The sequence below is a fragment of the Camellia sinensis genome, chromosome 6 (genome assembly GCF_055761805.1).
Source record: "Camellia sinensis isolate YWXY chromosome 6, ASM5576180v1, whole genome shotgun sequence".
Taxonomy (NCBI): Eukaryota; Viridiplantae; Streptophyta; class Magnoliopsida; order Ericales; family Theaceae; genus Camellia; species Camellia sinensis.
This window is the reverse complement of record NC_138966.1, coordinates 15974285-15991203: the sequence shown is the minus strand read 5'-3', so window position 1 is coordinate 15991203 and position 16919 is coordinate 15974285. Positions and strand designations below refer to the sequence as shown.

At 32.2% G+C, this 16919-nt stretch overlaps 1 protein-coding gene and 1 pseudogene across 3 annotated transcripts; both read left to right on the top strand.

Moving 5' to 3' along the window:
• The first annotated feature begins 391 nt into the window (after window positions 1-391).
• On the top strand, window positions 392-964 carry LOC114284541 (RING-H2 finger protein ATL46 pseudogene; annotated as a pseudogene).
• A 5868-nt stretch (window positions 965-6832) lies between these two features.
• Window positions 6833-16272, top strand: LOC114284532 (uncharacterized). 3 transcript variants are annotated; one of them, XM_082873370.1, is made up of 8 exons: window positions 6833-7041; window positions 7253-7382; window positions 9969-10055; window positions 10191-10271; window positions 10393-10524; window positions 13487-13705; window positions 14375-14467; window positions 15711-16272. In XM_082873370.1, exons 1-8 carry the CDS (start codon window positions 6836-6838, stop codon window positions 15870-15872), a joined length of 1110 nt encoding a protein of 369 aa, XP_082729496.1. In that variant the 5' UTR covers window positions 6833-6835; the 3' UTR covers window positions 15873-16272. The 3 variants fall into 3 exon arrangements, with proteins under 3 accessions (XP_082729496.1, XP_082729495.1, XP_028083273.1); XM_082873369.1 differs by having other exon boundaries at window positions 9966-10055; XM_028227472.2 differs by having other exon boundaries at window positions 7003-7382.
• The last annotated feature ends 647 nt before the right edge of the window (window positions 16273-16919 follow it).

Genomic DNA, 16919 nt, shown 5'->3' with positions numbered 1-16919 from the left:
CTTTACCTCCCTGGGGTTTGGGCCATGTGCGGTTTACCCCCCTGACATTCGGATATTACCACTTAACCTCCCTGTGGTTGATGGGCTAAAACACACACTAACTTCTGTTAACAGAAGTTGTAAATTGACAATTATACCCTCATGTATATATTATTTCAGGGGAAACCAGTTCTTTCTCTCTCCATCTTTATCTTCTTCTTCTCTCTCTCTATTTCAAACTTTATATGTATACATACATATACATATATATACACATATGTATGTACATGTTTGATCGCACACCATGTGCTCAGATATTCATCAGCTTTTATAATTGTTGACCATAATTTTTTCTAACCATTCTAACTCAACTCAAAAGAGAAATTAATGGAGCCTTGTTCTTGCTCACAAAATGGTAGAAATCAATAATAGAAATCATTTCAGTTTCTTATCAAACTCAACATGTCCTCTTTGTAGAGGGACTCTTTCTACTCTTGGACTATCCATCGAAAACCCAATTTTTGGTTTCGATGATTTTAGAGAAGATGATGGGCTTCCTAATAATCGACATAATGGGTTTGTTTTGAATCAGATGACTGTAGAAATTGAGGAAATTGTCCGTGAAAAGGGGGTTTTCCCAGTAAGACTTGGAAAGTTGAGAAAATTAGACGATGGTGCCGGGGAGACAGGTGAAGGGAAGACCAGTAGTTGTAATTTGGACGCGAGAAGATGTTATTCAATGGGTTTGTATCAGTATGTAGTTGGCGATACAAACGTCAAAGTGGCATTGAGTCATGATCGAAATGGTGATGATATAAAGATTGTGAACGGAATACAACAAAATGGCAATGGCAAACCTATAGTTGATGGGGACATGGAAAGGAAGAAAATTGGTATTGGGTCTAAAACTGATAGCTACTCTACATCCAAGATCTAGTTGTGGTCAAAGAAGAGCAGATTTGCAAGTTCTTCAGAAACTCAATGAGTAAATATATGTTCTCTTAATATTGATTTGAAAAGGACAGTGGATGGGAAGAACAATAGACACATGAAATGTATTTTCTCCAAATTGAACCAATGCAATTGGATTTGAAGCTTAAATCTAAAGTGAGCATCAACAACATCAACCCTGGGAACACAAAAACAACACACACCCAAAAAAAACAAAAAAAAAAAAAACTTGAAATAAACATGGAATCCATTGCTACTCTGTTTTTCCTTTCTTTCTTATGTAGAGATTGAGAGATTTACTGGAGTAAAGTGAGAAGAGAATATGTGATTTTGGTCTAGCATTCAATTTCGCAGGTATATACATACATATATATACATATACACATGAATTCCTGTAATGTATTTATAAACATTACAGCAATTGGGTGTGTTGGATATGGGTGGTGGTTTAAGGGGATGAGAGAGAGAGAGAAGAGAGAGAGAGAGGTGGTGAAGAAAAAGAAGGTTGAAACAGAATGGCATCTTTTGTAAATTTGAAGAGATAAAAAGGGTATTTTCGTCATAAAAATGGACTCACTCTCTATAGAGGCACGTGACTTTCACATTCTGTTATCTTAGATAGAAAAGCTAACGGTACGCTTTAGTCCAACGACCACAGGGAGGTTATGTTGATATCTGAATGTCAGGGGGGTAAACCGCACATGACCCAAACCATAGGGGGGTAAAGTAAAGTTTGCCCTAAAATTAATATGAATGTTATAGTTAGAATGATGCAAATCATTTGTTCATATGTTTTGTGCATATATGTGTATGTATAAAACTGTTGTTCTCTGCTTGGTTTTGCTAATTCCTTTTATTTTATCTCTACAGAAAGTGAAGAAATTCACTCTTGATGGAACAGAGGCAAGGGAAAATTGAGTCAATGAGCAAGAAGGATGGTTTATGATGAGAAACTTGATTCCTTCATTTCTTTTAATTTGGATAGGATGACTTTTCTTGAGATTATACTTTTCAAATTGTTTATGTTGTAACCCAACTTAAAGATCCATAAATAAATTAGAGATTGAGATTTGACAGTGTTCCACTGGTTGGATGTTTCATTTAGGAGTTGTTGGGAATGACCTAAATAAGTGTACTTTTTGTCTTTTTACGAAAAGATGCACAGAAAAGTAGAGAGGTGATGTAATGGAAAAAAGATAAAAAGATAAAAAGATAGATTATTTGGGACTTCCCAAACTTGGCCTTAGTATTGGAATGAACTACTAAAACTAGATTGTGAACTATGGCCTAATTGGGTCCTATGTTGTTGGGAGACCAAAACTTATGCTCTGTTCAAATTTTGAAGGGGAAATTACAAATCAATAGATTGTTTCAATGAAAAAGTTTATGACTTTAATTATTAAAGTTGATAAAGTATTCCATTAATTTGTAATTATTTTGAGAATATCCCACTGAATTACAATTTTCTCAATTTTAAATTTGCGAAAAAAGAACAAAAAAGTGAAAAGGATAAAAAACAATTTCTTCTACAAATCAAAGATTAAAAATACAATCTCAATTGGTTCAACATATTGAATTTTTGTTGTTTACCCTTCAATCCATTCCTTAATTAATGCTGTGATTCCATTCACATTACACAAATATTCCCACCATGTGCCAAAGAATGAAGTTGTGATTCCATCCACATTACACAAATATTCACACCATGTGACAAAGAACACAAATACCAAGTTGCATATGCACCTCATAGATTAGGTCTCAATAAATGGATAAGCCAATATACTAATAGAATTGTAAGGAAAAAAAGTTGTGATTAAAAGGTGAATCAAAATGACAATCAAACAGAGTATGAAATTAGCAATAGCCACAAAATCAAAAAATTTTCAAGTCAGAACACTACACACAAAGACTCATTTCATGTCCTAGGCAAACCACCAACTTAAAACCCCTTTCCTAATGCATACATAGCTCCCACTCCACTAGTCATCAGTTTCTTTAAAAGTTGAAGGGGACATCCAAGGTGTGGATGGGGTATGAGAGCACCAATGCCACCAACACCAGTGCATATGCGATCCCTTGGTCAATTTTTGTTCCTGAGAGACCCACATCACCATCAACATTTGTGGCACTCAATCAATACATCAACATTCAAGAATAATCCATAGTCCACAAGTTTGGACCAAGAAGAAAACTAGACACACCAAAAACAAAACTGTCGTTGGAATCGGCATAATAGAGAACTTCAAGCAAACACAATCACATAATCTTTTTCTTTGAAAAAAAAGTAAGGCATAATAGGGAACTTCAAGCAAACTCAATCGCATATCTTATTCAATATTTTACTTGAATATGTAGAATAACTCTTAATTTTTTTTTTTAATTTATAAAAAGTAGAATAACTCTTTACTAGTATATCAAATTTCTTAATATATATATATATATACAAAAGAAAAATAAGATTATTTATACATAATTTTTTTTAAAGGTACAAAACAATTTGAAAATAGATTTTTTTTTTTTAAATAACTAATATCATTTTATTTTTCCTCTCCACAAATTTGACAAACACCATTATATTTGAGTGTTAATCACATTCTAATCACAGAAAATGTAATATATAGGAGGAGATCTGGGAAAATAAACAAGCACCAATGTTTGATTTTTGTTAATAAAAATAGTTTTTTTTAATAACTAATATAATTTTCTTTTTTCTCTCCACAAATTTGACAAAAATCCTGAATTAATTTGTAAAGTACCTATTCAAAGCTTTTCGTGCCCAATGAAGAAGCTTGTTATATCAGTAGAAATCATATATATATATATATATATATATCAGTAGAAATCAAATCTGTAGAAATCATATATATATATAAGTAACAAAAATGAGAATAAAGACGAAAGGACGAAACGGACCTCGTTGCCGCCTCCCCTCGCGCCTCGTCGTCGCCTCTACTCGCTTAACTGTTGTCGCCAAGCTGCAGGAGTTACGTCAGCCATCTGTGTCACCCTCTTTGTTCGTCTCTCTCAAAGAGGGGTTAGGGTTCACAAACAAAAGGCAAACGAAAAACGAGGCTGAAAAATAAAAGGAGGAGAAGAAAAAAAAGATCAAAACGACGTCGTTTTGACCCGCCGCTTGAAGCGCCGTAGGAAAGGGTGGCCAAGGATTCGGACTCATCGAGATTTGGCCCTAGACTCATCTAGATTTGGCCCTCAAATGGAACTTGATGGAGCAAAACTCACACTTGCGACGTTGCGATGCGACTATTGAAGGCAGATCTCAACGTTGGAGACGAGAGAAATGGAGACAAGAGCAGAAGAGAAATGGAGATGCTAATGGCGGATCTTGAAGTAGGTAAGGAGGAGGCGATGAACGAAGAAGAGGCGTTGCTGACAATGAACGAAAAAGAGTCTGCAATTCTGGTGCCTTCTGGATATTTGAGAGAGAGAGATTAATGATTTAAAGAGAGAAAAAAGACGTGAAGAAAGGCGATGGAGATGCCTCTAACCCTAGTATCTATATAGTATGGGTATTTTTGTCATTTTATTTAAGCTTTTCCTTATGGATAAAGTGTTTTCGCGCCTAGACTTTTGACTAAACAAAATTCAAGTTTGGATTCATGAACCGAGTACAAAAAAATATATACATATATTTATAAAATTTGACTTTTACAACAAAATAAATTTCAAGTTTTAAATCTTATCAATCTAAACATTAATTTTTTATTTATTTATTTTCAATCTAAACCATCTATTTATTTATTTTTTTCAATCTAAACCATCTACCAGCTCAACTTAGACGTACAAAAAAATATCTAAGATATTATTTTTTATTGAGTTTAATAACTAAATTATCAATTTTTTTTGTCAATTTTACTTAACGAAAATAAATATATAGTTTAGGTTGAAAATAAAATAAATTTTTAATATTTAAATTAACAAAATTAAAAACTCAATATTTATTTCATTATAAGCATCAAACTTTAAAAATTTTAAAATAATTTTTGTATAATGTTTGTAAGACCTCTAACATTTCTGTTAAATTATTAAGGATAAATTACAAATATCCTCCTTAAAGTTTGATTAAAATACAAATTGTCTCTATATTTTTTTAAAATATTTCTGTTAAATTATTAAAGATAAATTACAAATATACTCCTTAAAGTTTGTTTAAAATACAAATTGCCTCTATATTTTTTAAAAATATTTCTGCTAAATTATTAAGAATAAATTACAAATATACTCCTTAAAGTTTGTTTAAAATACAAATTGCCTCTATATTTTTTAAAAATATTTCTGCTAAATTATTAAGAATAAATTACAAATATACTCCTTAAAGTTTGCTTAAAATACAAATTGTCTCTATATTTTTTAAAATTACAGATACTTCATTTTAATAGATTTTTATTTAATAAAATTAACAAAAACAAAATTTGTAACTACTCTCATATATAATACTAAGATTACGTGAATTGTTAATTGAAATATATTTATGATATTATTAAAAATGGTTACTTTACTTGATAATTTATTAATAAAATGAGTCATTTGTTATACGATTATAAATTTGAAATTGCAAAATGTAATTTATACAATTATAGATAATTATTTGTATTTGAAGTAAACCTCAAAGGGTACTTGTAATTTACCCAATTATCAAAGGGATAAGCTCCATTTCATACATTATCTCTCCATAGCTATCCACACTTCTTTTATGGGTTTTAATTCGAACCAGCATTGAGGATCTGAACTGTTTATCTCGTAAGCTCTACAATGAAGGTGATCTTAACAAAAAAAAATTAGTTTCATTGGACAACTATAAATATGGGAACAAATTGCATTTTGTTTTATAAAATCAATTTTAAATTTGATTGTATTTACCATTCATTTTATAAAATAAAATGCGGTTTATTTTTGTATTTATAATTTTATGATAAAGTTGATTTTTGCTTATAAGATTTTTATTGTGAAACTTACGAGATAGATTGTTTGGATTATCAATGTGAGTTCGAATCAAAACCTATAAAATAATATATGGAGAGGTTTGGAGAAAAAATGTTAAAAACCCATCTTTATTGACCTCGAATGTGTTTGTATGGTAAAAATTGAATTAATGAAATATAAGGCCTACATATGATACAAATCTGAGTCATTGATTTCTTATTATGGATAAATTATGTGTCGATAAGGGTGAATTTGTGATAGAGTAATTATTCAGTAATTTTGAAATGTAGACATGTGGTACTTCATTGTATTATAATTGATGAAGAATATGAGTAGGTGAGATACTATGTTAAGGTCTGTTTGGTAAGGTACCGTTTGGTAACACAACCATTCCGTTTTTAGTTTTCAATTTATAGTTACAAAAATTTTAAAAATTGTCATAAAAACTTGTTTGATAATTTTTTTAGTTTATAAATGGTTGTCTCAGTTTATAAATTTGAGAAAAAAATATAAACTCAAAAAATGAGTTTACGTTTTCAGTTTTCAATTTTTTTTTTTAAATAATTTTTTTTTTCAATTCATTATTTTTTCAAATATATTTTTTTTCAATTATTTTTTTAATTGATTTTTTTCGTTTTTTTTTCAAATATTTTTTTTCAATTAATTTTTTTTCCAATTAACTTTTTTTCAATTATTTTTTTAATTAATTTTTTTTCAATTATAATGTGTGTGATCTCATTGTCATAAATAATAAAAATAAATATAAATATTTTAGAGCTGAATAAACATATTTTTTGTTTATATTTTTCAAATTTTTTAAATATTTTATTCAAACCAAATATATTTATAATTTATATTTTTTAAAAATAAATAAAAATCAATTTATAAATTTTTTATAAATATAAAAATTTTTGTTTATACCATGCTGCTAAGTAATTGAGAGACATAAGAAACCTAATGAAGGATGATTGGGTACGAGTACGGACCCGTAATATTTCCATGTGTAGCATTATTGGGAAGGGAGGGGAACAGTGGATCAATCACAGCCGTTAATAATTTGACTTATTCCACTGTGGACGACCAACCTTTAACCTTTATCCCAAACCCTCATTCCATGGGAACTGCCGAACCCTGTACTTCACACTACTCACTCACTCACTGCAAACAAAGGTTCCTCTTCTCTTTCTCTCAATCTCCTCCCTCAATTGTCAAGAAAGTGGTAATCGTTAATGGTGATGATAGGGTTTTAGGGCTACGAGGAATTTGAAATGTCGTCGTTGACAGTCAAGCCTCCATTCCTTTCACAATCATCATCTTCTTCTTCGCCTTCCTTTTCGTTTTTTTCACTATATCGAATTAATCGGTTGTGTTCTCCAATCAGTTTCCCAAAAAAGATAAACAACAGAAGAAGATTCAATTTGAGTGCTCGTTCTTCTGATTCTTCCCAGAACAACGACAATGGCAAGAACGCTTCTAATTCTAGCGATTCCAAACCCCCTAACGGCTCTCTGGTACCCCTCTCTCTGTGAATATGATTTATAGTTAGTTTCGTTGTTATTTTCTCTCTCGTTATTTGCATTGGGTGCACAATGGATAAATGACTGCAAATATTAGTGGCTTCATCAAATTTAAATTTGATGAAAATGAGGTCCAATCCTTTCATCAAACTTGTATCAAATCATGGGAAAAGCAAAATTTTAATCAAATCAAGGATGAACCAAATCTTTCACCAGATTTCAAACAAGCCTTTTTCACTTAAGACCATCTCTAACGGTGAACCAAATTTTTTACCAAATTTGAGTAAGAAAAAGCTAATTTTTTCAATCTAATATTTCTTCCTCCAACCGTGCATAAAAGGGGAGGGTCGACCGGTAAGGTAAAATTTATTTATTTATTTATTTTTTATCTGTTTGAACCTTTTTGACCGGTTTGAACCTACCTATTTGAAAGGGAACTGGTCGACCGACTGGTTGACCGGTTGGTCTCTTACAACGGTCACACATAGTAAAGTAGTGAAATTTCTACCCTGTTCTCAGTTTGATGAATTTTTTGGTGAATTCTCATTTTGATACCAATTTGCTGAAACCATTGGAGCTCCAAAAAGTGATTTTTTCACCAAAATTTAAATCTGATGCCAGGTTTGGTTCACCGTTGGAGATGCTCTTAGAGCATCTCCAATGGTGAACCAAAATTTTCACCAAATTTGAGTAAAAAAAAGCCAATTTTCTCAATCTGATATGGCTTGCTCCAACCGTGCATCAAAAGGGAAGTGGTCGACCGGTTGGTTGACCGACTGGTCGACCGATAAGGCCATTTTTTTTTTTATAATTTTTTTTTGAACCGTTTGAACTAGTAATTTGAATCATTTGAACCAGTTCGCAGGCCAATTTTTGCATGAGCTGGTCGACCGGTTGGTCAACCTGGTGGTCGACTAGGGGTTCGACCAGGTGGTCAACCAGGTGGTCGACCACTGGTTTTTTAAATTGTTGAAAGATGAAGGATTGGAGCTGGGTTTTTTTTCACCAAATTGATGAAAAGTGGAATTTGGGATGAGAAAGTAATTTTTTAAAAGATTTTGATGAAAGGATTGGAGTATCTCATCTTTTTACTCAAATTTGCAATCAAATTAGATGAAAATTTTGGTGAATGATTGCAGGTAAAGAGGTTAGAAATGTTGACAAATGAAAGAGAATAGTAACACTCCATTTGGATACTAGGGTGAGAAAAGAAAAGAAAAGAAAAGAAAAGATTGTAATCTCTCATCTAAATGATAAAAGAAAAGAAATAGTTGTGTTTTTGATGAGTAGAGAGGAATATGAGTGAGATTTTTTTTTTTTTTTTTTGTAATTTAAGGGGTAATATTGGTATTATAAATATTTTACAACTAATCAATTTGTTTCCCACCAAATCTCACCACGTTTGGTGAGAAATGAAATAGGCTTGGTAAAAGGGTTCTCTTTCTCACCATTTCTCACTAAACTTATAAATCAAATTAGCGAGTGGCACACGTAATGCGTGTGCAATTCAAAATAAGTAAGAATAAAAGAAAATAATAAGGAAATTAATATTATAATGTGTACTTAGCTTAAGTGGTATGAGCCTTACTACCTTAAACCCATGGTCATGGGTTCAAGGCTGGCCCACCTTTTTGTGTAGCTTTTTTTTTTTTTTTCAAATACAAAACACTGCCACGTGGCATGAGGAGAGCAAAGCTTTACTACACCAGTTGAGGCCTTTACTTAATAATAATATAGAAGATATGAGAAAAGAGTTATGTTTGTCATCATTTCTCGTCAAATCACCCACTCCCTCCAAACAGAGTGTAAGAAAAAGAACTCTCTTGACACTCATGTTTTGTTCTCGCCAAAATTTGTGTGATTTATTGAAAAGTGAAAATTGCTTTACAAATATCTAAATTGTCTATTTAAATACAAAACATTAAAAATTGAATGAAATGTGTACTTTTTATTTTTTGTTCATTCAAACAACAGTGAGAAATCACAATGATTTCTTTTCTATGTGAAAAAACATTCTCACCTAGTTTAACAAACAAATAAGTTGCACTCTTGTTTCTGGTTTCATCTAGTGAGTTTTCCTTTTATGAAGAATTTGTTTTGCTGAGCTACTGTAAAAGTGAATCAAAACAGAAACATTCTTAGGGTTGGTTTGGGAAGTGGGTTGGCTTTTTGGCTTTTTGATTTTTTTGGCTATTTTAGCCTGGGCTAAAAAGTTTGGTTTGGGAATGGCTTTTTGGCTTTTTTTGACTTTTTTTGTGAGAGAAGAGTGTAATGATTATGGGTTGGATGTGATGTTTTGTTTGTTGTGGCTAAAATAGCCTATTTTGTCTTTTGTGGCTATTTTAGCCACAAACCATCTTGCCAAACATGATCGTTGCATTTGCTTGGTAATATCGTACTGCATGTCTAGGGTGCGTAGGAATGTTTAGAAGCCAACATCTAACAACATTGGTTGCACCCCTATTCGATTTGAATACGTAGTTCATTATTGAGAAATTATCGCCACGTTTGGTTGTGTTCTCATTTCCCCACTAATTTTTTTTACCCATGATATCCTTTTTTGTAAATAAAAAACAGCAGAAGAGCAGGAGAGAAATTCTATTGGAGTATGTAAAAAATGTGCAGCCTGAGTTCATGGAGTTGTTTGTTAAAAGGGCACCTCAGCAGGTTTGATACTCTTCTTCCTTCTTGTTACTGTGTTTTTATCTCTAAAGTGTTGCATTTATAGTAATTCATTAACCTCATGGAAGGGCACACTTGTAACTTCATTGTCTCTTTGGTTTTCAATGGTGTCTTCTTTAGGTAGTTGAGGCTATGCGCCAAACTGTAACAAATATGATTGGAACACTACCCCCTCAGTTTTTTGCAGTTACAGTAGCCACTGTAAGTATATACAATCTTAAGGCTTGCATTCTTTATCTAGTGAATAATAACTGATTTAAGCTCATTGACAGATGTAAGTCTTCATGTTTGATATAATTTGGATCCTTTGGCATTTGTGCAGGTTGCTGAAAATCTTGCACAGCTCATGTACAGTGTTTTGATGACTGGTTATATGTTTAGGAATGCACAATATCGGTTGGAACTGCAACAAAGTTTGGAACAAGTTGCTCTTCCTGAGGTGCAAGATAAGAAGGTGAGTTCTTTCATTATCCTTTTTTATTTTTTATTTTTTTTTTCCTTTTGTAATTTAATTACAAAGAAGGTTATTTCATTCATTATCCCCCCCCACGGTAAATAATTAACTTTTAAAATGTACTTAATTTTTTCTTCAGAGTTGGAAGAGTTTGACTGATTGTGGTTTCAAAGTTAACCTGCTAAAGTGCTAACTTCTTTTCCCTTCCCAATCCACCTGCCACAAGGAGAGGAATATATATATCACCGGTTACCACAGACCTATATTTACGGCCCATTTCCCTGACTAGGGCAATGCCATCACTTTATTCTCCAATAAGTGTAATTTTTTACTTTATTCTGCATATAGGGTAAAGCGTGATTACAAAACACGTTTTTAAGAAATGGACTTATGCTGGAAATGTTGCTAAAAATGCGGAAATAATAAAATATTCTTAAAAAGCATGTCTTGTAAACATGCTTTTAATTAAGCCTTAATTAAAAAGCGTGTGTTGTAAACATGTTTTTAGTACACCAAAAAAATTAAGTAAAAGCGTTAGAATTTTTAATTTTTAAAGTAAAAGCTTGTTTTGTAAACATGCTTTTAGAAAAATAAAAACAAAAAAAATTAGTGTTATCGAACGAGGCCAATAATGACAATGTCTAAGGTTGATAATAATGGCCAATGATATACTCCCTCCGTATCAAAATATTAGTCGCTTATTCCATTTTTCATTGTCTCAAAATATTAGTCCATTTTCAAAAATCAATGAATAAAATAATATGAATTTACTATTTTGCGCTTCTTTTAAATTCGTTAATAACACAAAAAGTACAATTATGCAATTGATATTTCCAAAAAAATGTACTATCAAAGGGTAATCTTGGAAAATTAATATTTTTAAAATATAATAATTGTACTATAAAAAAAAGATTAGATTCCCCAAAAGGGACCATTATTTTGAGGCGGAGGGAGTAGTTATCATCAAGTGTGGTGAAGTTTTTTTTTTTTTTTTTTTGGGTCTAGGCACTTAAATTAAAATATTGGCAAGAAAAATGTTATTGATAAATCTCAATATACATGTAAAATATATATATATATATATATATATTTTTGATAAGTGCATGTAAAATATATATAAAAATATGTGAAATATATATATATATATATAGAAAGATGTAAAAAATATGAAAAATGAATTAAAATTTTAGTTGTTTAACATTATTCTCACCTTAACAACTATTTGTAGCTTGACTCTATGGGAAATATGACATAAAACAACTCATGTTTATAAAATGAAATTATGCAGCAAGTTGCAACCAAATTTATTAAGAAAATGAGAGTATCTAGGGTGATATATGACATATCATTGTAGCTGCTTTTGGTGCCTTGCTTGCTCAATGGGTGTGAAAAATTAAATTAGGAAACGTTCAAGAAATGCAAAATTCCACAACATCAGAAATATAAAACACAATTATCTAAGGTGATTCACTTGTATATCAAAAAAATGTGTTTTTCATGTTTTTAACTGTAAAAAAAGTTGGTGTAAAAATGTATTTTGTAAACATGCTAACGTGTTTACAAAACGCGTTTTCTAAGCGTAAAATAAAAAAATATTTATATTTCAAAAAAGCATGTTTTGTAAACACACTTTCTCCATTATTTATTTATTTATTTATTTTATTCACACCATAACATCTAAAAATTGTGTTTCATAAAAGCGTGTGTATTCGGAATAAAGTGAAAAAGTACCCTATTCAGGAAATAAAGTTATGGAATTGCTTTAGTCAGGGAAATGAGCCCTATATTTATAAATGAAAAAGTGTTATGTACCTTTTCTTGGTTTCGCAGGCTAATTTCACCACTTGGAGGGACAGTCCAAGGGTTTGGAACCTCCCCAGACTCGAACCCACATGGTCCTCCAAGGAGAGTATGTCTTACCACAGTAACAAGATGGAAGACTACACTATATCTAAGTTTTGCTAATTGTCGTACCCTTGGAAGCTTGATGTCAATGGATTCCACAACTTAGCACATGTTTGGTACGCTGGAATGGAATGAGAGAGAACATGGAATGCAAGGTTGAATGGAATGGAATACAATGCCCATTGCCATTCCATTGTTTGGTTGCAAAATATTATGATGTAGGAATCGAATGAACATTTTAAGCTAATAGAATGGAATGTTTTTTTTTTATATTTTATTTTAATATTTATGATCAAACTAGTTGTGTTGTTACGGCAGTTCAAAAATCCGAAAAAACCAAATTACCCGACCAACCCTGTCCAACATGATGTGTATAAAAACCTCATTATAGCGTATGAGATCTCTTATCTCTTATTTGTGAATGTGGTTCATGTAAGATGTTCTAGAGCCAACACTTATGTTACATAGACTCGGGTATGCGTGTCGGGTGCGGCCATGTATCTAGAGGTCGAACTCATCAAATCATAAATTTAAAGATACATGGACTCGGCACAAAAAAAATGTCATATTTTTATATTTTCAATAAAGAATGTGAGATAAAATGGTGTTATATGTAACTCACAAGTTACAATGTCAAAAAGACATTTATAGCAATTATATAACAATATATACATATAATAATAGTGTTATATACAATTTTCTAAGAAGTATCCGTTGAAAAGTAGCTGACACATATCCCATATCCTTATCCAAGTGTTTGGTATCCAACACAGGTATTTCTTTTATTTTGTAGAGGCAACACTAATTTCTTCGATTCAAACTATAACTCTTTTTACAATAACGCTTATTATTATTAATTATGGGGAAAAATAGAGCAAGCGGAGGATCTCTCTCTCTCTCTCTCTCTCTCTCTCTCTCTCTCTCTCTCTCGCGCGCGCGCGCGTTATTCCATAGGGGTAACCTATGTTATCTATTGTCACACATAGGTACTAAATGACTTCTCCTTTTTCAACTCCTATCTGACGAGGGTTTGGAACTTGATCTTATGGCTGTACAGGATGTGCCAGATTATGCACCAGGAACTCAAAAAAAAGTATCTGGTGAAGTTATTAGGTGGAATAATGTTTCTGGTCCTGAGAAAATAGATGCCATGAAATATATTGAGTTACTCGAAGCAGAAATTGAGGAACTCAATCAGCAAGTAGGAAGAAAATCTGCAAATGGACAGAATGAATTGTTGGAATATCTCAAGTCTCTTGAGCCCCAAAATCTGAAGGTACAAGAACTGATAACCTTTCCTTCTTTAAATTCATGATCCAAACACAGCTTTAGGAGAATAATATTTTAGCTATTTCCCTTGTATATGTATATGCACCAACTTGTCCCCCATAGATGCGAAAGGGGGGTTAGGTTCCATAAATTATTATTGTTTTTCGTTAACTGATCACCAAAATATCTGTGCCAATTCACACACAACATAATCAGGAAATGCTTTGTATATGTGATTTGTCGTCGTCTACATAATGGACCTCTTCCACCACACTTTTCTCTGCAGTGGTCTTGCTATGATAATTCAATGGTTCATGTTTAAAGTTGCAGCAAAATGGCTTAGTCTTGTATGTTGTCTAAAGTAAAAGGTATTATTTTAATATTACTTGGTTTTAATTTTAAATTAGAATTGTCAGATTGTGTCTTTTGCTGATGTGTCTAGTTGTGGTAAAAAGCATAGCAAGATCATTGCAAAGAAAAAATGGCTTAGGATCCAAGTCCATATGTAATTTAAATATGCTGTCAATACCTTTCACTCCCCCTAATTATGCCTTGGACAAATTGAATCATTTTGTTGGGCTAGTAGTTCTGTACACAGCTTTAGTTATTTTGCGAACCAGTTATTATTGCCAATCATTCATTTTAATTTCTTATTTATATGCCCAATATTATGCAGGATTTAACGAGTAGTGCTGGAGAGGATGTTGTGCTGGCAATGAACACATTCATAAAACGCCTCTTGGTTGTGACAGATCCTGGACAAATGAAGGTTTGCAATTATATTATCCTCTTGATTTTCTGTGCCGTTGTATCTGATACATTTTGAATGCCAAGGTTTAACCTTTAGGGTCTGTTTGGATGGATGTGGATTTGAAATGCATGAATTTGACATTAATTATTCAAGAAGAATAACTCAAATGTAGATTTGATAGTTTACCTAATGAATTTCAAGATTGAATTGGATGGCTTTATCATGATGGATTTGAAATAACTATAACAAAGTAGTTATTTAAAATTATGCTAAAGATTTCCTTCTAGCTACAAGGATCCTACTAAAATACAATTCTTTTGTCTCAACTCATCTTCTTCTATAGTTTTTCTCTCCACCTATAATATCCAACTCTCAAATATTTTAACCTCAAATCCTTCGATTTGAAATCCACATCCTTCCAAATACCCTTAATTCTGGTACGTGTTTCGTATTTGCCATAAGCAAACAGGTGTGAAATGTGTAATTATTATGGTCTATCGCTCCAACCAACGTCGACTGATTCAGTCACTTGTCATATTACAAATGAAGCTATCATTGTACGTCCATCCTGTTTAAGTTTTGGTTAGATGATTGTGACAAGCATGGGTATTTCGAAAAACATGTCGTACCCATACTGGGTACTTATTGGCATATGATACTTTGTATGGTACTTTTGCATACATATCGGGTACAAGAAACACGTATCCAAATTTTTGTCGTACCCAGACGTACCTATACCCAAGTCGTACCGTACCTTAGTCAAAACAATATTTTCTTCTATAACAGAGATAAATTTTTTTTTACTATACTTCTCTTTTATTTTTAGTTTTATACTTAGCATGAGTTGAAAATTAAGTTATGGTTTGTCAGTTATTTAATATAATGATATTTAATTTTGATTTATACATTTACTTTTGGCATTAAATATTAATTATAGATTGGATCTTAATAAATTAAACTATTTAATCAATTTTTGCATTACTCCAAGTAAAAAATAAATATTTTTTACAAACGTATCAAGCCGCACCCGTATTATATTTTTTTTGGATTTTATCGTATCGGTATACCCGTATCGTACCAGTACCTGTACTCGTACCCGAACCCATGCTTCATATGTATTTCACTGGGCTTAACTTTTTATTCTGAAAAAGTGAATTTTTCCGTTTGACCAAGTATTAGATTGACTACAATCTCTTTGAATAGCAACTTCCGTTTTTTTTTTATTTGATGTTATTGGGATTTGTTAATCTGTTGTTTACAGACGAGTGTGACAGAAACAAGTGCCCCTGAACTTGGCAAGCTGCTTTATTGGCTGATGGTAGTTGGTTACAGTATTCGCAACATTGAAGTTCGATTTGATATGGACCGTGTACTTGGCACTCCACCAAAGCTTGCTGAGTTACCTCCAGCCGAGGACATTTAGGCATTCATTAATCTGCTTTACATGAGTAACAAAGTGGAGTGCTGATAACCATCACCAGGGATTATTTATTTTTTGATGCTCGGTGTGATTTTTATTTCATCTGAAGGCATCTAAAAGCTTATCTTGGATGGCCAATTGCTAGAGGATACCTTTTTTTGGGGGTTTAATTTTTTTATTCTCTCTTCCAGCCAAAAAGGCCACCACCAATGGATTGGTTGGTTAATTGAGCCTCTAAAATTCAATGAGGTCGTTTATGTTGAAAATCTAAAATCATAAAATACTAGTTTCACGAGTATACATTTCATATTTGGATATGTTTACATTTTTTGAGGAATCAACTACTTGGCCAAAATCTAACATGGTATCCTATATGAAAGTTTAGCCTATGTGCAATTCTTTCTGTTTGCTTGTCTTATACTTTGGAATGTAATCTTGCAATTCTTTCTAAATTGCTATGCTTCTGTTTTGAAAGGAGTACAATATTGTGGGATGTGATAATGACCACCAAATTCAGGTGAGATTTTGTGTTTACAGTATCTCTATTATGAAATGCATTTTTATTGTTTATCTGGTATAGGACTCACTTTCAAAAAACCCTAAACTGTGTGTAAATAGATGTGTAATTGGGCGCAAGTATTCTCATGGTTAATACTATGCTCCTGTGTAAAGATTAGGATTGCTACATGAAAATGAGTCTTGATTTTATAGATCTAACTCTTACCTTTCCAGTAGGTAGATCTATCAAATTCCATGCCTTGAGTGTTTTTCAATGCCTGCAGTTCTTTAGACATTACTTGCCACAGTGGAGTTGGCCATTAATTGTAGAGATGAACAGGTAGGTCTCTTGCTCATGTCAAGCAAAGGTAGGATTCTTACTCGAGTAAAGCCACAGGTAGGTCTCTTACTCATGTCAAGCAAAGGTACGATTCTTACTCGAGTAAAACCACAGAGAGGTTAATCGGTGCTATGATTATCAGTATGTGAAGATGATGCTAGTGATTCAAGAGGAGAAGGCTGCCAAATCTACAGTAGGAACCATCAGATGAT